Source organism: Polypterus senegalus, chromosome 14 (assembly GCF_016835505.1).
Source record: "Polypterus senegalus isolate Bchr_013 chromosome 14, ASM1683550v1, whole genome shotgun sequence".
Classification (NCBI taxonomy): domain Eukaryota; kingdom Metazoa; phylum Chordata; class Cladistia; order Polypteriformes; family Polypteridae; genus Polypterus; species Polypterus senegalus.
The window spans coordinates 79,694,957-79,720,156 of record NC_053167.1 but is presented as its reverse complement, the minus strand read 5'-3'; the positions used below and the strand labels follow the sequence as shown (position 1 = coordinate 79,720,156).

At 38.5% G+C, this 25,200-nt stretch overlaps 1 protein-coding gene across 2 annotated transcripts; it reads left to right on the top strand.

Moving 5' to 3' along the window:
- Window positions 1-25,200, top strand: LOC120515229 (5'-AMP-activated protein kinase subunit beta-2-like). Of its 2 annotated transcripts, none has more exons than XM_039736035.1 (8): window positions 1-145; window positions 3,566-3,809; window positions 4,738-4,904; window positions 15,465-15,558; window positions 15,688-15,802; window positions 15,915-16,048; window positions 20,458-20,526; window positions 22,866-25,200. In XM_039736035.1, the coding sequence occupies exons 2-8, from the start codon at window positions 3,639-3,641 to the stop codon at window positions 22,941-22,943; spliced, it is 828 nt and encodes a 275-aa protein (XP_039591969.1). In that variant the 5' UTR covers window positions 1-145; window positions 3,566-3,638; the 3' UTR covers window positions 22,944-25,200. The 2 variants fall into 2 exon arrangements, with proteins under 2 accessions (XP_039591969.1, XP_039591970.1); XM_039736036.1 differs by lacking the exon at window positions 1-145 and adding an exon at window positions 152-251.

Below are 25,200 nucleotides of genomic sequence, written 5' to 3'. Positions count from 1 at the left end.
CGTGCTGTTTGTCTTTGTAGAGACTCCGTTGTGAGGGTTTCTGTTGTCAAACAGGAATGTGTGAAGAGAAGGGGAGGGGGTGGTCTGTTATTTCCCAGAAGCAACAGGAAAGAAGACAAAAACTTAACATAATTTGATCGGTCAGGTAAGTGTTTAGAAAGCTCGCAAAGGCTTTTTAAGGTGAAGTACAAACACCTACCGTGTGGAGGGTGATTCCCAGAGCTTCAGCAGAAACAGCTAATGTAGATGCAGTAAGTATGCGACTTTAAAGTGAAATGTCAGTGAGTATTCGCTTGTTTTGGAAGACCCAAATTTAGCCGGGCATTGTCTGAGTGTCGTCATCAGGGACAGCAAACTGCGAATGTGTCTATATTGAATGACCTGTCTGAGCGTTGCCCAATTCATCCTCCGCCCCCTTTCGCATGTTTTACCCAGGCTAATTGGAATATATGGTTTTTCTGTGCTTCAAACTCTTAGTGCACAGAGTTACGGTTTGACTAAAGAAATCCTAAAAGCTAATGAGTTGTTATTACCCCTTAGAGTGTCCTCCTAAAAGGGGAGAGTGGGAGGCTCCACACGTTTCAGAAAACGCTTAATTTATAGAAGTCTTTGCTTGTATTGTGTTATTTTCCGTTATACAACCTCATAGAAACACAAGCCGGTAGGGGTTCTCCGTCACGTGATACTGTTGTCGCTTGACAATTAAAAAAGTGACATTTGCGGCAACAGTCTCTGCGATAGACAAGTTGTGCGCTGTCACCTACTGGTGCTTGGCTGCATTACATTGGTGTACATTGCTGAATATCTCGCCATCATTCCAGCAACTGGAATATTTTCTCTTCCTTATAATGCACGGAAGTTATTCATAACCGCACTGAAGAAAAAAAAGACTGAATAGTGCACGTGTGAAACAGATGAGTTCTATTTAATTTCAACAAAGGTATATCAATCGCGAAAGGCAGAAATGGAATATACTTTGTGTATCTATGAGCATAGATAACCAAGATACAGTACACTGCTACCACCTGAACTAATACCAGCACAGAAGTATTAAAATGATACAGACACAACCTGTAGGTAAGGTTGGGGAGCATGTACTGGTACAGCACGTTGCTGCACACACCACATGACGAAACTGCTCGGGATCCCATTTGGGAAACACCCAGGCAGCCCCGCGGTCCAGTCCCCTCCCCCCCAAGGGAAATGATCATCCATTTGCCACAGCCAGGTGTCATGTGGGCTTTCCCTAGGACAAGTCCACCGCCTGGGTCCGCAACAATGAGGATCCTGTGAGCAGGATCACCCACGTGGATTTTCTAAGAAAATTCATTAACAGAATATACTGTAGCTACATTTAAGTAACTCATCAAGGCCATGGGGAAACTTAATGATTTAGGGTTTTCTTGTTTTGCATGAGCATTATAGTCATCCAGCCATCCATTTTTGTAAACTAAGCTGGAGCCCATCTTAGCAAGCACAGGATGCAAGGCAGGAACAATCCCAGAACAAGATGCCAGACCATCACATAGTGACCACAGACAACAGTAAATCATATAAATAGTTCTATGTGGTAGACATTTTTATGGCAATAAAGTATAATGAAATAATACAACGTGACAGTCCAGCCTTCATGGTGTGTTATTATTTGTCAAGTTGGCCCCAAAACATTTGCGGTGCAACATTTTGCAATTGTGTCCTGTATAACATTTGAACATTGGCCAGTCGTTGACTTGCATCATGTAGTACAAGGAACCAGAGATGGGTCTTAAACAGGTCTTTTCAAGCCCAGCTTGTATTAGTCTTTAACCAGTCTACTTATGTTCTCAGCAGTAGAAGTTTTTGACGTCACAAAGCTAGTTAATGTCACTGTTAGAGGGATATGCTTAAAGTGTTTTTTATATTTTGCATTCTCTGTTATTTTAACATCTTCAAAACAACTGGCTATTCATATATTAAACTTGGCCATAACTCCAAACATAGTATTCTTTTTGAGTCACCATGTTATATTATCACTAGCAGTATACATTTCTACAGTGTATCAGTAGATGGTGATTTGTAAATTACTGGATCACAGAGTTCATGCAAGTAATAGTTTGTGTGGGAACAGTATCAAATTTAAAATGATGATGGACTGATAAGGTTAAGGAGTCTATGAGAACAGTTAAAATGTTGTGTATACAATCATCTTCATACTGTATCTACCATATGCCAGATAACCTCAGACCTACATGGTGGTTTTCAAGTGATTAGTGCATAGGCTGATATCCTTCTAATGGTACCATAATACTTGTATTGTTGAGCATATGGGTAAGTTTTTGTCCATAGAAGAGTATTTATAATTTGCGTGTATATATAAAAGAAAAGGCAATCTCCTTCCAATAAAAGCAGAAGTGAAGCAGTTGTTATATGAAAAAGGTGAAGTTTGAAACTGCGACTCCAGTATAGAGAGAGACCACATTGTTTACTTTGTGGAAACCTGCCTTCCACACCTTTCATAGATAGATAGATAGATACTTTATTAATCCCAAGGGGATTTCAGTTGCAGTTTCATCTAAGAGGGCTTAAAGATTTTGTTTTTCCTGCCACTTGATACATTATTTCATAACAAAGAATGCTGAGAAAGCTACAACATTTATGGCCAGTCCTTTGTAATGAAGGGATGCTTTCATTCAGATTATTGGTGGCATTCCGTAATATACCTCACACATACTGGCTAGTGGGGCTAGGCGGTCTCATGGCCTTGGAACCCTTGCAGATGTTGATGTTGTTTTTTTTGGATATCGAACCTTACTTTATTCTTTATTTATCAGAATTGCCTAATTTTATTTTTATATTTTTCTTTGTTTTTTTCTTTCTTCATCTTGCAAAGCACTTTAAGCTACATCATTTGTATGAAAACACGCCATATAAATGTTGTTGTTGTTGGTTCAATCATAGTCTCCAAATAACTGAACATGTCCGTCTGTTGAGATGTGAGTGTATATCTTAGTACCCAGGAAAATACTCCTGCTTGTAAAAAATGTGTGGTTTTCATCATGTTTGTACTGTCTTCACTGCATACAGTACATTTGGTAAATATTAACGCTGTCGGTGTTGCCATGTCTCTCATCTGCTAAAATTAGATTAAATGGCAATTGTCACACTAAGGTTTTCTGACTAGTTATAGTTATAGTTAAACAACATATAAATTACTGTCTTTATTTTGATGCAGTATAATTCAAGTGGACTCCATCACAATGTGTGTTTTTTAAAAAAAAAAAATCAAACAAAATGAGGTAACAACAAAGGTTCAGGCATAAGAAGAGCAAGCACATGTTTGGGCCTCATCTCAAGTATAAATAGCAGGAACGAAAAAGGCAGCAGTGTAAAGTCATCCGGACATAACTAGTAAACTAAATGGAGTACATTTTTCTTCCTAGGAATTTAAAGCACTTCTTCACTGTGTTTAATTTGGTATGAACTCCTTTTTTTTCTAATTAAAAAATTAAATTGGTGCATTTTTACAAAATCTCCATTTAAAGACAAATCTGTATTATATGCTATATTTTTTTTTTTTGTTTTACAGTTTAAAGTGGACTGCCCTCTACCTGTATCCCTATAGACCTATTCGGAGCAGCTGAAACGAGCAGTTATCAGAAATGGGGAACACCTCCAGTGACCGTGTAACAGGTGAACGTCATGGAGCAAAATCGCACCGTACTGATGGGGCTTCAAGTACTCCAGCTGCTAAAGATCATGAGCAGAACAAAAGTATGACGGACAGCACTGATGATCCGAACATCTTCAATATGCATACTGTAGAAACAAAGGTGCTGAGAGTGACATTTTATTTGAATGAATGGCTTGCTCAAATTTATTGATGTGGAATTTTGGTATTATCTCAGAAATCTGTCAGTTTGTAAGATTTCAGGGAGTACTGTATGTACATTTGACTACATCATAGAGTACAGTCAGAAATTCAAGAATTGAAAAATATAATTTACCAGATTATGTTTAAAGATGAGTTTAGTGTTGTTTTTTGTATTGTTCAACAAATTAATCTACTAGTAAACTAACTGGACAAAAGATATTGCTAGTATGAGAAACCGCATATTGCTTCCAGTTAATACACAAGTTAGAAGAAAAATCAATTCGCTAAGGGATAAACTGCACAGGTCACCACTTTAAGCTGTGTTTTATTCAGCTCACCTCATACAATCTGATGTCCAATTTAAAATCGCAATGTTCTCAAATTTGTTCCACGTTCTTTACTGTTTTTGTGTTTTACAGCAAACTGCTGAATCTTTGTGGCATTAGCTTACAGACAGAACATGATGACCTAAGCAGTACTGTCCATTCGTTATACAGTTCAGACTAGAATTTTCAGCAAAGAATCTTAACTAATGGTGTACGCCAAGGTTGAGGTAGATTACCTTATTATATCAGGAATAGCTACCAATCTGCTTTCATTATGTGGATAACCAGCTGTACTTTCCTTCCTTCTCTTCTTTCTAAAAATGGTGCCTTTGTGTAGTTTCCTGTGCTCAGCCCTGTCCAGTCAGTCAAAGATGTATTTTTATAAAGGCATATTTTTCTTCAGTAAGTATACAAGGTACATGGCCTTCAGTGACCTGAATACAGAGGTCTAATGTGTTGGATTTGCAGACATGTAACACTCCCTAGCTTTATCTACCATTTTAAAAAGATGACATTTAATTATGAAATTGCTTTTTGTTATAATGCATTTAAATGTTTTAGCCTTCAGGTGAGAAGGAATTCATGCAATTTTTGCCAGATTCAGAGGATCAAGTCAAACCTACAAAACAAGCTCGGCCCACTGTGATCCGTTGGAGTGGAGGTGGGAAAGAAGTGTATATTGCTGGCTCCTTCAACAATTGGAGTACTAAGATCCCACTCAATAAAAGGTAAGCAATTAATATATTAATGTCCACTTGGATGTTAACATTATGCTATTACAATAATTATACTAATATATTAATCTTTGATCATGTGTAAAGTGGATTCTGTTCTTATTTTTTGTGTAAAAGTGTCCATGAAAGGCATTTTAACCTCTGAGGTTCTGTTTATTTTGGTGGGCAAGTAAATACTGAAAATGCCTTAACTGTTAGCCTTGATTCACACATACACCATGCAAAACGTACCTATTCAATATTCACTCAGCACAGATAAGGTCAGATACAAAGCAATAATATCTCAAACACTGGGCGAGGCTAGCTACCTGAATTTCAATCCCTACCAGGGGTAAGAACCCACTCCGCTCACAAGGTGTCCCTGCCGTGATTTGACTTACATGTTGATCCATCTTCAGACTACCTCAGCAGAAGCGAGGACCTGCTACTCCTGTTGGGTTTTTGTATCCTGATGGATACCATTAAAAAGACTACACAGTCTAACATAAGCCAAGGGCTAATTTCTACCCCTGACAGTACATAACCTAGAATGGACACAGATTATTTCATTACCAGTCATTGGTTATTTCTAAATGTCTATAAATAACAGGAAAACTCCAGCAGATCAATTCTCAAACTATTTTAGTCATTACTTATGTATTTAAAGGAGAAACCAGGTGTAAATTTTAAATATGAAAACATTCAACCTGAACAATTCAAATCAGAGTCACATCAAGCTTCGTATCAGGTGCCTGTGTTTTATTACGGGAAAATGGTTCAAGGGATTAGAACATAAGTAGGCAAAGAATCAGAGAGAAGAGGTCCAATACTTCTATTTTGTTTACTTAATCAATTATAACATTTAAATACATATGAATGGGTTATAGACAAAGAGACAAACCATAACATACATACATACAGTAACATACATCAAAAGACCCAGAGCCATCATCCCAGACCAGTAGACTGAGGGGGCCCGCTTGTCAGTCTTGTCAAAGGATCAACCCTTTTAGCCTTTCATTTACCGGGCGGTGCGCGCTGTCCCCACGGTTGAGCCTCCAAAGAAACTGAGGGCGGAACCTTCCCTTATATACTAATTGAGCGTCCTTGCCCAAAGCGGCTTACGTGTAAGCAGTGTATACAGAAGTGATTAGTTTCAGCACACACACCTTTCCACGGGACGCGGTGTTGTTTTGCACTTGGTCCTGATGATGACGACACCTGGTACCAGGAGGCACACAAAAATAAGAATTGCGTAGTGAAGCCCCTTGAAGTGAAAAACAAGTCAGCATGCCCCTTTATCCTGACGGAGACGGCGTCTGGTACCAAAAGGCACACAAAAATAGTGAAGCCCCTCGAAGTGAAAAACAAGTCAGCATAACCCTCTGGCCATATTCCCAGTACTTTTCCTTCTTGAAGCTGGTTTTTGCGCTGAGCGACCAACGCCCATCTGCTCTCTTGATCCCCCCCTCTCTTTAGAAAAATCCTTCCATTACAGCCTGTAAGTTTGGTTATTTCAGTCTCCTATAGCTTCTTTTTCTATCCTTTGAATTTCATAATGTCATGCTGGCTCCCTTAGTTGCCTAGTCAAAAAACTGGGACAACTGATATGTTCCCATGGTCTGGTTGATTGTTATTTAATTTGATTGTTGATTGTTATTTTATTTTCTCATCATAATACCCTCTTGGCCATAAAAATGAAATAACAGCAGGCAGAATGACAGCATATGACACCGCCCACAGGTAGGCTCTCCAGGCTGACATCAAAGTGAATTTAAGGCCTTGTTCACACGGGTGTTAAAATCGAGCGTTTTCTTTGCGTCCGTAGCGTCCGGTGAGCGCGGATCAAGCGCCGAGTGTTTTCTACACGTAGGAGTCAATGAGAGTGTTCACACGGGCTTTGGTGACGTCGCGTTTGTCCGCTGCGTTTATACGGCATCAAAAAAACGTTGCATGCAGCTTTTTCTTGCCGTTCAAAACCCAACGAACGCAAGGAAACTGCTTCTAGTTCGTTTTCTGCGCGTTTATTTTACGCTTCGGAGGAGCGGGGGTGGGGGGGGAGCATTTCAGTGCATAACATCGGTGTAAGCGCACACTCGTCTACTGTTTCCTTACCTCAAAGTGACAAGTAGTCTCTTCGGGGCTAACACCAAGTCGCATATTGGTTGATCGGCATGCAATGTGGCATTGCACCAGCTGCAGCAGACAATCAAAAGTGGAAACCGACATCCGACAGTAATTAAAAAACTTGCGCGGAATTTTTCGCATTTCTTCATAAAGCACAAAAAACTTCCTTTAACCCGACGTTGTGCAGTCAGAGGATGAACCCAGTAGCGGCGGCAATTTTTCTCTCCCCCTCGCCGTATTACGAGTATTTTTAAAACAAGAAGATTAATATCTAACATAGCAAAATGGTCCATATTGAAAGGAGGCACATCAAATAAAACAAGGGCTTTCATATCCAGTTCCCGACACTGCCTCCACAGGTTAACACACAAACTACAATTTGGGCTGCAGGCTGGCGTTAGACAGAGACAAACGAACGCCGGTGTAGAAGTCAATCGATCGCCACCACAAAATGCAACATAATCGTCTAGGACGTTCAGAGCAAGTTCGTTAATCCAAAAACTTAACGCCCGTGTGAACAAGGCCTAAAAGAAAGACCTGCAAAATAACCAATAAAGGTTGACCTGGAGAGGGACTGAGCTTGAAGAAGTGTCAAACAAGATAAAGAGAGAGCGATCACACAACAGGCAAACAAAGCAGGAATGAACAGCACTGAAATACAAGTTCTTACTTTAATAAAACGGTCCTCGGGTTCTCTCCTGGAGGGCTGCAGTGGCAGCAGGTTTTTGTTTAAAACCCAATTGCTTAACACTAGAATTACCAGAGCCTACGAAAAAACTCGTAAATCCGTCCCACCTTAAGTCGCTTCTTAAATCCCTTCACACCTCTCCGCCAGTGTCCTTTGTCTTCTAAATGTGCTGATAAAGAGAAGCTAGAAGCAGCCGGCTATTCCATCCCCCACCAATTTAGAACGTGCACAAACTTCTCCAAGCCTATGCCTTGATTGAGTATCTGGGAGTGAAGTGGATTTTTAGAGTGGAAATAATAGATTGTTATTTGGAACACACGCATTTCATGTCTGTTCCGTTTCTACAGTAATCTGTGTAAACACATTGTTAAAACAGAAACGTTTTTTATATTCTAGTAGTAGATGACAAATTGTAGGCATAAACTATATAATGTATGAAGCCTGAAGTCCAAATATCAAAGAAATATTTTCACAAAAGGTACAAATATAAGACAACATTTGATTTCAGTCTGTAACAGCCGGTGTAATTTATGATCCTTATAAAGGTTAGCTTTGTTTTTTTTTTTTTTTAAATTCACTTTTCATTCTCTCAGTCGTATTCAGAATCAATCCATACAACCCCGTCTGACACGGCTGTTTTCACTAAAGACGCGCTATAGCTCTGCAGTGTACCACGATGCATACTAACGCACCCCCCACCCCCAAAGGGTTCTGACACACAAATGCTGGCGAAGCTGCCTTCTTCGTATCTCACTGTCACTTGATTTTGTTTTTATTCAGTTTTATTGAGTGTTCCTGCCAGTCCCCGCATGTTACTGTATGCTGTTTCTTTTGTACTCCAGGACATGCAGAGGAGAGAATGGTAAAGAGCGAGAGAATGGTAACTTTGGCGCTATATGCAATCATCAGACACTCCCCATCTGCCCGTGTCGCTCAAACACAGGAACATATATTGGTGTAAAAGTATAACAAAAGTGCACTTTTATTTAAGTGCACTTTTTCCATTGCCTTTTCCTGTAAGAAGCAATGTACACGCTTCTCTCTATGCTGTGGTTTCTATTACACACCTGAAAGAAAGAGACAATATATGTAAAAACATCATCGCACTAATGCAATATTATTTGAAAACGAACAGCGTCAGATCGGGTGTGAATTTATGCAGGAACTGGAAATTATCTGATGTGGGATCAGTTCTGTATGGTTGTGGGCGTGGGTGTGAGTGGTGGACATAACTGGGAATTACTGTGAATGTGCGTGGTGTTTTGAGATAATGAATAGAGCTGCAAATTACAGGGAATTCTCAGATCTGACGCTGTTCGTTTTCAAATAATATTGCATGTACTGAACTATTTTAGAATAAAAACATACATTTGATTTCAGTCAGTCTGTAAGAGCCAGTGTAAATGCATGATAAATGACAATGCTGTTTTCACATAAAGACGCGCTATAACTCAAATGTGATTTATTTGGAGACGTGCTATAGCTCGAATGTGATTTATTTGGAGACGCGCTATACTCGAATGTGATTTATATAGGGAAGAAAGTACAATGTCAGGTGTTCATTCAGTGTAATAGGAACCATAGCACAGAGAGATGTGTACACTGCAACAAGTACACATGTCGTGAATGTAGGAAGGGTGTGTGGGAATTGTTAATATTTGAATGTGATGATTTTATATAGCACGGATCGAAATCAGCAGTTCTTAGCATTGCACCACGCAAGCTGTCGTATCAACCGCCTACTGTAACTTGCTTTATTTTTTCTTCACTTATAGTCTAGAATAAAAGTGCACCTGTTTTGTTAAACTTGTACACCAACATATGTTCCTGTGTTTGAGCGACACGGGCATGCTCAATAGACGTGTAATACCACGAAAAGTGCACGCAGGCACTTCAGTTCGCAAGCATTGGTACGAGAATGCAGTCACAAGTATGCTTTATGTGAAATCAGCATTCTCAGATGGGGAGGGGTGGGGGTGTGCAGGGAAGGATCCTGAACGCGACTGAGAGAATGAAAAGTGAATAAAAAAAAAAACCTAACCTTTACAAGTATCATAAATTACATCGGCTGTTACACACTGAAATCAAATGCATGTTTTTATTCTAAACTAGTAAGAATAAGTGCAGTTTACTTCTCAAAACTGAAACGTGTGGGATCGAACTCATGACCCTTTGAGTACTAGTCAGCGGCTGATACCATTACGCTACCGTGACAGCTGTAGTAAGTGTCTGTCAATGTGGCATGCTAAGGCGGCTTTTTTCTGCAGTTATATTTTTGAATAAAAGCATGCTTGTTCTGTTATATTTGTACCTTTTGTGAAAGTGTTTGATATTTGGACTTCAGGCTTCATACATTATATAGTTTATGCTTACATTTTGTCATTTACTACTACAATATGAAAAACGTTTCTGTTTTAAAAATGTGTTTACACGGATTACTGTAGAAACGGAACACACGTGAAATGCGTGTATTCCAAATAATGATCTATTATTTCAACTCTAAAACTCCACTTCACTCCCAGATAATCAATCAAGGTGTGAGCTGAGAGAAGTTTGTGCACGTTCTAAGTTGGTGGGGGGATGGAATAGCCGGCTACTTGCAGCTTTTCTTTTATCAGCACATTTAGATTAACAAAAGACACTGGCGGAGAGGTAAGAACGGTTTTAAGAAGCGATTTAAGGAGGGACGGACCTACGAGTTTTTTTGTAGGCTCTGGTAATTCTAGTGTTAACCAGATGCCAGTCATTGCTGATAATGAAACTTGTTTATTTTATGGCTCACTATTACTTTTATCCTAATGTTTCAAATCATTCTTGCAGTATCTTCTTATATAATACGCTACCGTGGCTGTCAGTTTGTCTGTCCAGGACTTTAAATCACATGTAGCTCGCAAACCGTTAGACCTATTGACCTGAAATTTGGTACACACATACAACCTGACGTCTACTGTCTGCTCTCGGGGTGATGATTTTTATTACTCTTTTTATTTTTATTTTATTTTATTATAGAATCAACTCTCGGCAGCGCGCAGAAGGGTGACCGTGCATGCGCCGTTCTCATTCCCTACCACCTTCACGATCACTTGCCTTACCTCTTCATATCTTAAGTCTTCAATCTGCCTCAAGGATGATTTAAGTGCCAGCTTAAGTGAGAAATTAAGAAAAACATACTAAGTAATTGCAACACAAAAACTAACTTAATCAGTTTTGACGCAAAAAGATGCCGACGGAAGAAGAGGAGCAGCAGGCTGCTAGGGTGGAGAAAAGAAGAGCTGCTCAGGAAGCAGCAAGCGCATCAACCTCTGAGCAGACAAATGCTATATGTACATAGAAAGAAAGGATGAAAACTATGAATGCTCAAGTCAAGAACGTGCGCCGTTACTTGTATTACATCTTTCTCTTTTCCCAGCATATTATCCAAACTATTTGTGAACCAGAGCAAATTTAGTAATTGTCACATGTACACTTTTTTTCTCTTCTATCCATCCATCCATCCATTTACTAACCCGCTGAATCCGAACACAGGGTCACGGGGGTCTGCTGGAGCCAGTCCCAGCCAACACAGGGCACAAGGCAGGAACCAATCCTGGGCAGGGTGCCAACACACCGCAGGACACACACAAACACACCCACACACCAAGCACACACTAGGGCCAATTTAGAATCGCCAATCCACCTAACCCAGTATGTCTTTGGACTGTGGGAGGAAACCCACACAGACACGGGGAGAACATGCAAACTCCACACAGGGAGGACCCAGGAAGCAAACCTGGGTCTCCTAACTGCGAGGCAGCAGCGCTACCACTGCGCCACCGTCAAGACGAGTACACATACAAATGTAAATAGGACAAAGTTAGACTCGGATTTTGTCTGGTTCAGTCCTGGAGACCTACTGAGACAGCAGATTTTTGTTCTATCCAGTTAATAATAATTCTTTACATTTATATAGCGCTTTTCTCACTACACAAAGTGCTTTCCACACAGGGAGGACCCGGGAAGCGAACCCACAATCTCCTTACTACAAAGCAGCATCACTACCACTACAGTTTTACTATCTGTACTTCCTTTGTCTCAATTTAAAAATCTTTTTTTTTTAATTATTCAATGGTCTATTTTTTTCTCTTAGTCTGTGTTCAGAGATTTACATTTATAAGAAGTGTAGAAACCATTGTATTTTTGGCCTATAGTTTTAAATGATTAGTTCTTATTTGTCCATTTACTTTTAATTCCGTTTTTCTGTGGAGTTTGTTCCTTTAATTGTAATCCAACAGTGACAGTTAATGATGAGCATAGGAGACACCTGGGTAGACAATATTAAAAGGCTGCATCAACTAAGAAATGCATTTCTATTACATAATTAGTCACATTTCTGTTGTTTTCCAGTTGGAGCACAGGCAGGTTAAGTGACTTGCTTATGGTCACACAGTGTAAGTAGTGGGATTTGAACCCCCAGTCTCAGAGTTTGAAGACTTAGGCTCAAAGCCTTAACCACCATGGCACAAACTTTTTATGTATAACAGTCTTAAAGATAATGTTTTTGTGTATGGACTTGCATCTGAATTGTGTGTAATAAGGGAGTGTTCCCCTTAAAGAATATTACCCAGATTCATGTGCGGTTTATCCTGATTGGTGAGTGTAGGCTGACTTTAATTAAGGGTGTGCAATATTGGCAAAAAATTATATCTCAATATTTTCTGGGACTTGGATGATAATGATAATTAGAAAATATTTTGCATCCTTTTAAAAATGTGTTTGTAAAAGTCTTATTGATCTAGCTTGGTTTTATTAACACTAGAATCCCTGAAGCTTACGATTTTTTTTTGTTGTCCCTGACCACCTTAAAATTTCCTGACATGCAGCAAGAAGCTTGTAGCTCCTTATCACTCCACTAATAGCCTGCTTTTGTTTTGCAAATGTGTAGATTAGCAGAACACAGCGTGCTACACCCCCCACCCCCCCAATCAGTCAGATGAAGGCATCACCCTGGTGCAATCTTCACAGTTCAAGTCTGTGTTGGAAGTGTTTATGTGGTGATGCTTTTGTAAGGAATTATATAAGTAATGAAATACCGTGATTTGAAATACATACATTTCATGTGTGTTCAGTGTCTATAACGATTTGTGTAACTATAGAATTACAGAGGAAATGCGAGGCAAGGAATGCTGAACACACAGCTAAAACAGAAAATGTTTTCACATAACGACATATGTTTGACATAAAGTGTAGGATGTGTGAAGACTGAAGCCCAAATATCCTAGAAACACCTTCACAAAAGGGTTAACAAAACAAGTATGCTGTTATTCAAGAATAAAACTGAAGATAAAAAAACTGCTCAATTGTCTGCATGTGTCAGCGGAGATGGTGCAGTGGATAAGCCACTGTTTAGCAACAGCAAAGTAATAGGAAACTTCAAGTTGTGTGACAGAAACACCAGTCTATCCACAGCATCTGGCTTCAGAGCAGCACGGTTACATGTTACAATATTTACTCCAGTGCTGTAAGCTCTTTCAGAAGGGCTGCTTGAGGCAGAGATGCACAGGTACTTTTTTTTGCAAGTTTCCATACTTCGTTCCTTTTTCTTGTTTTAAACATCTAATAAATGCAAGATCAATTTCACTTAATTTGCAATTTATATAGGAACCCAAATTACTCACAAATGGCAATATTAAGCCTATGCCCAAAACAAGGAAGCCTCTTCTAGTTGTTAATCCATAGTGCACTGACAACGTTAGCCTCATTGTCTGTTGTCATGCAAACCATGCGGTCTTCTCACGGCAACCATGATGCCAGTGCATCTTTCAGACCTTGTGCAATGATGTTGTCTATGTGGCCTCCTAAGAAGCAGGATATTTGCAGACAGTAGCTTTGTAGCTCCTCAATTTTATCGATGAAATGCACTATCAAGGAGAGGTATTGCTTGGATGTTCGGCTTGACCATAAATTCATTGTTGTGGTAAAATGTGAAACCTTCTGTAGTTTACGTGTCAGAGGTTGGTGACGTGAATCATACAATTTGGACAGAGCTGTCTGACTGAAATATTTTCGGCCAGGCAATATGCATTTGGGTCTAAAGTATTCAAAATTTGTTTGAAACCATCCCTCTCAACCGCTTGAATTGGCACCATATCTTTTGTATTGTAACTGGTGATGGTGTTTGTTATGTCACACCATCTGTTGCATTTCTTACTGTATGGCACATTTTTGCAGAGTGTGTTTCTGTGCTTGTACCTTAGGTGATATATACCTGTTATGAACAGCTGACTCCTGAAGCTTTCATATTTTTCATATTCTCTGCAGTAGTAATTTGGCAGATGGAGAAACAAGTTGTTGTTGAGCTGTCTTTAATGGCAACTGATCTGACAGATTGATATCTTTTGAGCAACATCAGTCTTTTCAAAGCAAAACCATCTCCAAGGGAGTGAGGATGATCCACCTCTTGCAATTAAATCTAACACCTTAGATTGTGAGGCTTTTTTAGCCCCTGGCGCCATTTCCTCACTCATTTTAGGCAGCTAAACTAACTTAACTTGTGGTGTGCAGACAGTACATGCCTATGCACTCGCTTTTTGCACATGCAGTAGTCTATCCTGTTAGGTTACATGAGACACTGAATGTGAGAACTCTCAAGGCATGTTTTTGATTGGTTTTTACAAAGTGACATACTTGGTAATTTCAGCCTGTGCATTGTTAAAACAACAATTAAGATATTGTCGTAAAAAGTACATATCACACACATATCATGCATTTGATTAAGCAGGATTAACAATGTATGTACAGTAAGTTTAAAACTGGCTGTTTGAAGTAGGGTAGGAGAGCAGACGGAAAAATGTGTGTTATTGCCATTGTTTGCTTGGCTACAATGTGAGTAATTGAGATGATGTATAGTTGCTATTAAATCTGTTGTAATAGCAGAGTATTAACAAGTGTTTAGCTGGAAAAGGAGGCGTGCTTTTGTGCACAATTATTCATTATTACATTTGTCATTTGTTAAAAAAAGGTTGCAGTCTTTAAAAGTATATACAAATGCATTACATCTGTTATCTAAAGAAGCTATTAGATGTTTTAATTGTACCATATTAATTTTTGACCATACCGCTCACTACCAACAACAACAACAACATTTATTTATATAGCACATTTTCATACAAAAAAAAATGTAGCTCAAAGTGCTTTACAAAATGGAGAATAGAAAAATAGAAGACACAGTACAAAATAAAAATAAGTCAACATTAATTAACATAGAATAAGTAAGGTCTGATGGCCAGGGTGGACAGAAAAAACAAAAAGAAAACTCCAGATGGCTAGAGAAAAAAAAAATAAAATCTGTAGGGATTCCAGACCATGAGACCGCCCAGTCCCCTCTGGGCAATCCACCTAACATAAGTGAAACAGTCCTCTTTGTATTCAGGGTTGTCATGGAAGGACTTGATGATGATGGTCACGTAGACTTCTGGCTTTCAGTCCATCAATGTTGTAGCATCATGATGCTTTGAATAGGTGGTGGTGGCGCAGGCCGCCACCACAAAGAAACCGGAAAAATAAACAGAAGAGAGAGTTGGGGTCAGTACGGATTTTAGAGCCACTATGTTATTATGATGAATTGAACATACAGAGTATCAGGATTAAGTTAAAGTGAAGTTAGGAGAAAGCCAAGTTAACGTAATGTGTTTTCAGCATTTTACCAGGATGAATGCTTTTTATATTGCATTTTGACTTTCATAAATCATCTCAGTTGGCCTTATACTTATGCTTGTTTTCAGCCATAATGACTTTGTTGCAATTTTGGATCTACCAGAAGGGGAACATCAGTATAAATTCTTTGTGGACGGGCAATGGGTTCATGATCCATCAGAGGTAAGACTTTGTCGAATTTTATTTTGTTTTTTTTTTAAATTGCTTTATTTCTCGTCACTGTTTACTTTGCATGTGTGAGATTTTGGTAGTTACACATATTTTTCTTTATATCCTATCCTTCAAATTCAGCCAGTGGTTACCAGTCAGTTGGGAACTATCAATAACTTAATACAAGTTAAGAAATCTGACTTTGAGGTGTTTGATGCCTTAAAAGTGGATTCACTTGAATGCTCTGATTCATCAGGTAAATTAGGTTCTTTATTTTTATTTATTTATTTATTTTTTTTTACAATATTCAAAATCTAAAAACAGTTTGAGGCTGATTAACATCAACTGTTTTTCCTTCCTGTGTCCAGATCTTTCGAGTTCACCCCCAGGCCCCTATGGCCAGGAAGTTTACACATTTCGGATTGAGGAACGATTTAAGTCTCCGCCAATTCTACCTCCACATCTCTTACAGGTGATACTTAACAAGGACACCAACATTTCCGTAAGTTCATCATAATTTGTTACACCTTAATTCAGGCAGGCCTTGAGTTAAGAACGAGTTCTATAGATGTTCATTACTCATTTTTAATGTAAGCTGGAAATTGCACTGTAAATTTATATCAATGTAAAAATTGGCTTAAATACATAATGCTTTAGTACTTATTTTACAGAAAAAAAATTACAGACTTATTAAAAAAATTGACAGTGAGGAAATATTACTGTATTTTAAATCACAAAAAAAATAAGAATTTAAACAAAAATGAACCATAGGTATGAAAAGTATGTTGACCTTATGCTTAAACATCCAACAATTTTTGGTAACGACACAGTAACAGTGTACATGAAAACACAAAATGATTGATAGCTCCGACAATCCGACAGCATCAAAGCTAATTTGCTTTGTTTGTAAGTAAAAAAATTTTGGTAAATGACAATTAATTGAAAATCAGCTAAGGGGTTTATGTGCTCGTTTGTTTCTGCAGAATTGCTGTAAGTCAAGACCACCATAACCGGAGACCACCCCCCCATACATATTTTCCTATGTTTAAACATTCTATTGTGCTTCAAAATTTGACTTAGAACAACTTTTTCTTTAATTTAGCTTTTTTAAGATATATTAAGTGTTATTTTTTTCTTTTTAGAGGGGAAAATATTGAAGGTTCAGTAACATTTAGTTAAACGGAAAAGGTCTAGCAGCTGTGGGGCATCTGTTGGTGAAGAGAGATTCACTGATCTTGACTTTGCCAACAATGCTGTGATCTTTGTGGAGTCTTAAGTGTCTGGGAATGTGAATATCCTGGATTAAAACCAACATCCAGGCCTATAATGAATGAACTCTTGGGCATAGCCATCAACAGTGTGTCTGTCTGCAGAAGGAATGAAGACACCTCATTGAGAGGTTTACTTGCCTCGGCAGCGACATCCGTGTCTCTGGTGACTCTTTCTGTAAAGTCAGTGGATGGGTTAGAAGAGCAAAGGGGGTCATGAGCTCACTGGAAAGGGGTGTGTGGTGCACCCAATATCTCTGCAAAAGCATGAATGTCCCAGTTTGTAGAGTCCTGGTGCTTCCTGTTTTGCTATATGGTTACAAAAAATGGACACTATCCAGTGACCTGAGATGAAGACTGGACTCCTACAGTACTGTGTCTCTTTGGAGAATCCTTGGCTACTGCTGTTTTGACTTTGTGTCAAACAAGCAGTTGCTTATGGAGTCCCAAATGAGGCACATTAACAGTGTAAGTTACGGCACTACAGCTATGTGGCACAATTTCCCGAGAGTGATCCGTCTCGCAGGATCCTCATTGCTGAGGACCTGAGTGACTCGACCAGGCCAAAAGGACGCCCATATAACACAGATAGATGGCAGATAGATGTTAATTTCTGGAAGGTGGGACTGGACTACATGTCTGCCTAGGGGATTGCCAACCGGGATTACACGGTGTTTTGTTGTGTAGTGGGTGTGGCAACACACCTGTACCAGTCCATGCTTCCCAACTTTCCTTGATCTGACAGATGTTTGATCCAAGACATTTGCTCTAAATAAATAAAAATCATTAGCTTTAGTGAGTATCACTACACAACACACTTGGCTTACATGTTGAGTCAATATTTTATGTAGTACAATTAACAGCATGAATCATCGCAGAATACAAAAAGAAATACCTGCAAATATTGTGTGTGAAATTGTATGCACTATTTTGCATGCTATATTTAGTTTTTTTTTTTTTGGGGTGTATGTGATTTGGTTTTAGAATTTTATTTTTTTTAACTGTTGTAAGGAAATATAAAAATTTAAATTGTACTATGTATTCTATAAACATGGTAATAAACCTGGAATTAAATAAGTTATAGTTAAATTTACAAGAATGAAAAATCCACAGAGAGAAGGTAATATATTTTAAAATTAGTAGAGAAAAAGCCTCACAAGCAGACCTAGGAAAGAATTCCAGTGAGTAGGAGTGATAACACCGAGTGATTATTTGATTGAGTGTTTGAACAGTACAAAGGCTAAAAAAAAAGAATTAAGCTACTTTATTATGTTAACGCAACCTAGACAACAGCTCAGAGTGTTTAGTAAACAGCTTTATATATAAATATAGCTTTGATATTTCATTTACAACATTCATTTACAGTTATAATATAGCTAAAGCAAAACAGAAGACAACATTATGCAGAGAACAAAAACAATGTTAAATGCAAATGGACTATAAAATCCTTTAAATAGCAATATTCATTTACTGATACAGTGGGTACGGAAAGTATTCAGACCCCCTTCAATTTTTCACTCTTTGTTATATTGCAGCCATTTGCTAAAATCATTTAAATTAATTTTTTCCTCATTAATGTACACACAGCACCACATATTGACAGACAAAAAAAAGATTTTTTGAAATTGTTGCACATTTATTAAAAAAGAAAAACTGAAATATCACGTGGTCCTAAGTATTCAGACCCTTTGCTCAGTATTTAGTAGAAGCACCCTTTTGAGCTAAAACAGCCATGAGTCTTCTTGGGAAAGATGCAACAAGTTTTTCACATGGATTTGGGGATCCTCTGCCATTCCTCCTTGCAGATCCTCTCCAGTTCTGTCAGGTTGGATGGTAAACGTTGGTGGACAGCCATTTTAGGTCTCTCCAGAGATGCTCAATTGGGTTTAAGTCAGGGCTCTGGCTGGGCCATTCAAGAACAGTCACAGAGTTGTTGTGAAGCCACTCCTTCGTTATTTTAGCTGTGTGCTTAGGGTCATTGTCTTGTTGGAAGGTAAACCTTCGGCCCAGTCTGAGGTCCTTAGCACTCTGGAGAAGGTTTTTGTCCAGGATATCCCTGTACTTGGCCGCATTCATCTTTCCCTCGATTGCAACCAGTCGTCCTGTCCCTGCAGCTGAAAAACACCCCCACAGTATGTTGATGCTGCCACCGCCATGCTTCACTGTGGGGACTGTATTGGACAAGTGATGAGCAGTGCCTGGTTGTCTCCACACATACCGCTTAGAATTAAGGCCAAAAAGTTCTATCTTGCTCTCATCAGACCAGAGAATCTTCAGGTGTCTTTTAGCAAACTCCATGCGGGCTGTCATGTGTCTTGCACTGAGGAGAGGCTTCCAACAGGCCTCTCTGCCATAAAGCCCTGACTGGTGGAGGGCTGCAGTGATGGTTGACTTTCTACAACTTTCTCCCATCTCCTGATTGCATCTCTGGAGCTCAGCCAAAGTGATCTTTGGGTTCTTCTTTACCTCTCTCACCAAGGCTCTTCTCCCCCGGTAGCTCAGCTTGGCCGGACGGCCAGCTCTAGGAAGGGTTCTGGTCGTCCCAAACGTCATCCATTTAAGAGTTATGGAGGCCACTGTGCTCTTGGGAACCTTAAGTGCAGCAGAAATTTTTTTGTAACCTTGGCCCGATCTGTGCCTTGCCACAATTCTGTCTCTGAGCTCTTCAGGCAGTTCCTTTGACCTCATGATTCTCATTTGCTCTGACATGCATTGGGAGCTGTAAGGTCTTCTATAGACAGGTGTGTGGCTTTTCTAATCAAGTCCAATCAGTATAATCAAACACAGCTGGACTCAAATGAAGGTGATCTCAAGGATGATCAGAAGAAATGGAAAGCACCTGAGTTAAATATGAGTGTCACAGCAAAGGGTCTGAATACTTAGGACCATGTGATATTTCAGTTTTTCTTTTTTAATAAATCTGCAACAATTTCAAAAATTATTTTTTTTGTCTGTCAATATGGGGTGCTGTATGTACATTAATGAGGAAAAAAATTAATTTAAATGATTTTAGCCAATGGCTGCAATATAACAAAGAGTGAAAAATTGAAGGGGGTCTGAATACTTTCCATACTTTAAAGTAATGAATGTGTTGAATAAATTGGTTTACAACTATAAACTTCAAAATTTAGGACCAAATGGCAGTGGAGAAGAGTAAGACTATGCACATTTCATTCTGACACCAGAATTTACAAATGCATATCTGCTGTAAAAGTTCCAGTTTAATGTCAGCAAGGAAAACCAGATTATAAAATGATAGTGAGACCAAATCCTTTGACAGAACACTAAAGCAATGATTACAAGTAATATGAATGCCCAACGCTTTACTTGGTAATGAAATAGTCGAGCACAAATCTGAAGGCTTTGAATCCCAGCCCAGGCATTGTCAGTGTGGAATCTGCATACGTTCCCAGTGTCATACGTGGGTTTTTCATGTGATATTAATTGGGGATTCTGTATTGGCCCTTTATACTTGAATGTGAGTTGCCCAGCAGTCTTGAATCAACGTGTAGGGTTCCCTGGGGCTGCTGGGACAGGGTTCTTCTTCTATGGCTCTGAAATAAATTGTGCAGGTTTTGGTAATGGGTGGATGGGAACAACTCATGTTTTTAGCATTTCAAGAGTATGTTTCTTTTCCTTCTAGTGTGACCCTGCCTTGTTGCCTGAACCAAACCATGTAATGCTAAATCATCTCTATGCACTGTCAATAAAGGTATGATTTTATTTTCATGAAATATTACAGGAAGATTAAAATTTAAGCAGGTTTTAAAGCATTGTAAAAGAGTTTTAGGCATATTGCAAAGTAGGGATTTCCACCTTTTTGCAATAATGATTTAAGCAAATTTCTGAAATCGTGCATTGGCACAAGATAGTTTGCATCAGGTGTAGAGCATTCATTATTTTTATTTTCTGTATCTTGGTCCTGTGTAGCACTTATGGCCATTCCTGTATAAATATTTAAAGTTTCAATCTTTCATTCGTTCAGAGTTTTGAAGTGTTACTAAGAGAAGAGTGATTATAACTGGGGCAGCATGGTGGCGCAGTGGGTAGCGCTGCTGCCTTGCAGTTAGGAGATCCGGGTTTGCTTCCAGGGTTCTCCCTGCGTGGAGTTTGCATGTTCTCCCTGTGTCTGCGTGGGTTTCCTCCGGGTATGCCGGTTTCCTCCCACAGTCCAAAGACATGCAGGTTAGGTGCATTGGCGATCCTAAATTGTCCCTAGTGTGTGCTTGGTGTGTGGGTGTGTGTGCACCCTGCCCAGGGTTGGTTTCCTGCCTTGCGCCCTGTGTTGGCTGGGATTGGCTCCAGCAGATCCTTATGACCCTGTAGTTAGGATATAGTGGGTTCACGGTTTCATTCATTTCAGTCCTTACTTTTTCCGAATTTGAAACCATCAGTGCCTTGGTTAAAAGAGAAGTGTTCCTCTGCTGTGTGCCTTGGGCTCATCTTATTTTTGTCCCTTTTTTATGGTAGTCCAAGGTCACATGACTGTAAGGAGTAGAAAGCTTTTTACACGAGACCTTACTGGGCTGGCACTTCTCTTGGAAGCTTACATTTCTCTTCCTAAAAAGACAGCAGAACAAGATTTGAAGAATTTGGAAGTTTTTGTCTGTTCTCTTATGGTCTCCCCCTACTCCTGCCAAACTGTGACATAAATTTTAGACTGCAAATTAATGTAACGTGAAATTTTTGAGGATTGTAATTGAAGAATACTTGATTTTTGCACATACCTATGAAATGTACCAGAGGAGGAACAGTGCCCTTTTGTTTTTGGCTTACTGTTGTGTACACTTTTGGGGCTGTAGGCCACCTGCATGCTTGAGAAAGGCAGAGGAGACCGCCAAGCACAGCAATCAGCAGTTGACCTGTAAGCTGCTTATCTGCAGTGAAGGTGCTGCATTTCCAAACGACTCGTGAAAACTCCGCTGAAGTTATAGCTGGAATGGTTTAAATATAAGATAATGAGTCTTTTTTTGCTTGCTGGGCACTTCTCTGGTGTTCATGTAATCAGTGTAGTTTTGAATTGCAGAACATTTTCCAGAGTATATATGCCAACTCTTTAATGAAAACTCCTTTTAAAAAAATCTGATTCATAGGATAGAGCTTTTTATGTACAATGTAATCAAAAATCCCTTGACTTCTTGATTACAAAGGAACTGACTTATTGGTAATTCAAGAGTTAGTGGACTACAAAGCTAAGCATGTGTGTTATATTTATCTTTTCAATGTTGATTAAAGGGTAAAGAGCACTTTTAATTGTTTGTTTTTTTTTTTAGAATAATGATAAATATGTGTACATGTAAGAGATACTGTGGTGTTTAATCATTGTGGGATTTGGGAATAGAGTTGACTGCATTTTAATGGAGGAACAGTTGGAAATTGTTAATATTTGCTACAAAAACTCAAAATTGCAGCTTTAGTGCAATCAATTCCCAATAAAGGTTTTACCGTTAACTTAAACAAACTGGTATACATGTGAAAAAATTAATGTCACATATTCCGCGGTGACCTCTACAGCGTATCTGCGTTCCACCCAACGTGACGTTACACTTTGATTCCACTGTATAGAAATTATAATTTAACAAGAGGGGGAATCAGAGCAAGTAAGAAAGAAACGAGTGTGGGCATGAGGGGAACATTACGAGGTGAATTAGTGACTACCAAAACCAGTCGGCTGCCTCACTAATGATTGTAGTGTATCACTTTAATATAATTGTCATCAACTATTTTTATATTTGTTGCTAATTTAGGTCATTTCCAGTGATCAGTTTTCATTTTGACATTTAAGAGTCTTCTTTTGTTGATTAGTGTCAAAAAAAGTCAAATGAAATTGACAGTGCTTTAGTGTTATTTACTAATTTAATTTGAAATGCTCCAACCGTATGTATGAGTTTTATAGATGAATGACATGTTGCTATTCATTTGCTATTATCCAAAGGATTTTTCATTGTGTAAAAGTCACACAGTAACCGTGATATTGACATGTATACTCACTCCTATTGCACTGTTTCTGCGTCTGTAACTAAATTCTGTTTGTTCTGAATTCTCTTCCAGGATGGGGTGATGGTGCTGAGTGCTACTCACAGATATAAGAAGAAGTATGTCACTTCATTACTGTACAAGCCTATCTGACGTGACAGCCTGTGCTGCTTTCCTGGCATGTTACTAAAAAATCAGTATCACCGCGGTTTGCTGAGATTGCACTGAAGCTAGTTTACAGTAGTTTTTGTGAGGCCTGCACCAATTTAGCTTTTTTTCATATTCACGAGGTATTTAACTCCGTTTTACAAGTATCTTTCATTGAACCTACATGTGTCTGGTTCCTGCAACTAAAGGAACCATTTGTCCAGAGTGGATCTTTTTTTTTTTTAAATTAAATTACCAAAGTTGTTATTTATTGATAAAATTAAGTTAAAGCCACATTTCTTGGCATAAAAATGGTTAGCATTAGATTTAGTGATTTGTTTCAGGATGATGATGATGATGCAGTCCAACAGAATAAGAATTTGTTCCTCCTTTTTGAATAATCATTTATCTTCGGTAGAATGTAATTGTTTTTGATAAGAATACCAAAAAATGTGTGATAGATTGTTGAAAGGGACTGATTTTGATAAATGAAACTGAAAATGATTTAAAATAATTGTATTATTAGTGAGTTTTTTAGTATTACTAAAGTATTTTTGAAAGGGGACAACAGTGAATGATATAGTTGACTCCCTACCCCTACCTATACGTGACAGAATAATTGTGCTCTAGATATGATTTTTAAGTCATTCAAAAAAAAAAAAAGGAATTCAATGTTGGGGACAAAGATTTCATTGAGTTTTCATTTTTCTGTCTTCATATAGAAATCTGTACTGTTCCTGTGTTAAGTATTACATAGCCTTGACTGCTTGCATATTTTAAAGATAAAACATTTTAATATGTTGAGAACTGGAAAGTCTCTAAAAGTCACTTTTGCAAGAGGGTGCATTTGTTAGATTAAACAATAAGTAAGCGTGTAATACAGTTAGGTGTAGCTGTGTTTGAAAAGCAGGCATGTGTGTGTGCCCTCTTGACTTTGTCTCTCTCAGATTTAAATTTGTGAGCAGTGTTACTATGCATTCACCCAGTATTGGCCACTTTAAATTCTGCCATTTCCCCAATTGTCATCATTGAAACTGTTCTATATTTTGGATGCATTAAATTCTGGACACATACAGTGGAATCTTGCCCAAGAAAAGGGAGAAGTGTACTGCAGCCAACGAATTGTGTGGCCGGTGACTGTTTAATGCGTTGACTGGGAATTCAGTTCCTTGGTGGCAACAGTACATTGACATTTGGAGTTTGACCACATTTAATTTAAATGAGTTATACCAGGAGACGAGCTTTATCTTAGAGGACATAGATTCTTCTATTTAATGTAACTATTTGTTAATTCATGATTTTTTTTTCTCAACAGCAGCAGCAGCCCAAAAGAATTTATAATATGTATTACTGTTTAATTCCTTGGCCCAAGACAGATCATGTGTAAAGATGAGCGTAGCATGAATGTCCGTGGCGTGGGGCAGTCCTGTCGTAAATTGTCGGCACTTTATGTGTAATTGGAATGTTAAGATACTATGCAAATGACACAATGATGTACTGTACTTAAAGAGCGTCAGGATTCTCCTAGGTTTGGGGTTTTTTTTTTTGCTTTGTTTTTTGTTTTGTTGGTAGTGGGAGCTTGACTATTTTGTGTCTTTGTTTATTACGGGTGTTTTAAAGCATATATTTTGACCTTACTAAAGTTTTGATCATGCCTGGATGGATTGTGCTATAATATATGAATTTTTAATGGACATTTGGAACACGAATGAAGGAATGCAAGGTGAATGTGTCATTGCTGGATTTGCTTTGAAAAATGATGTGTGTCACAAATCTTCCAAACAGATAAGTCCTTGTGCTGTTGAAAAAGTCTTGGGAATTATTAAGTTCTTTTAATGGAATTTAAAAGGGAAATTGAGTGAGATCATGATGCCTCATTGTTGACCTAATTATCTGATTTTTCGAAACCTACGTGAGTTAACTGTTTACATATATATTTATGAAACATTTTTACGTAATAAAATCTATTAACATTTCAGAGTACCTAGCTTTATTTGGCCATACTTTTCACTGGCGGGTGAACATGACTGTGTTGTACACTGAGCAGCTGAACGTGTCCTATCTGTTCAAACCAATCCCACATGAAACAAAGGTCCTGCTTATTTATACGTTTCATGTCTGCTCCCTCAGGAATGGACTGTGTGCTGATAACGTTGCTTTGTTTGGCATGTGTATTTATTTGTACTACGTTGTCATTACACTACAGAATATAAAACAAAAATGAATTGTAACAGTAACGCAATAAATGACTTTGATTCAACTA

Excerpts from the sequence above, each read along its gene's own strand:
- LOC120515229 (XM_039736035.1), top strand. The coding sequence starts at position 3,639 with ATGGGGAACACCTCCAGTGACCGTGTAACAGGTGAACGTCATGGAGCA. Across the intron at positions 4,905-15,464 it reads AAGATCCCACTCAATAAAAG|CCATAATGACTTTGTTGCAA; the intron begins GTAAGCAATTAA and ends GCTTGTTTTCAG. Across the intron at positions 15,559-15,687 it reads GGGTTCATGATCCATCAGAG|CCAGTGGTTACCAGTCAGTT; the intron begins GTAAGACTTTGT and ends CTTCAAATTCAG.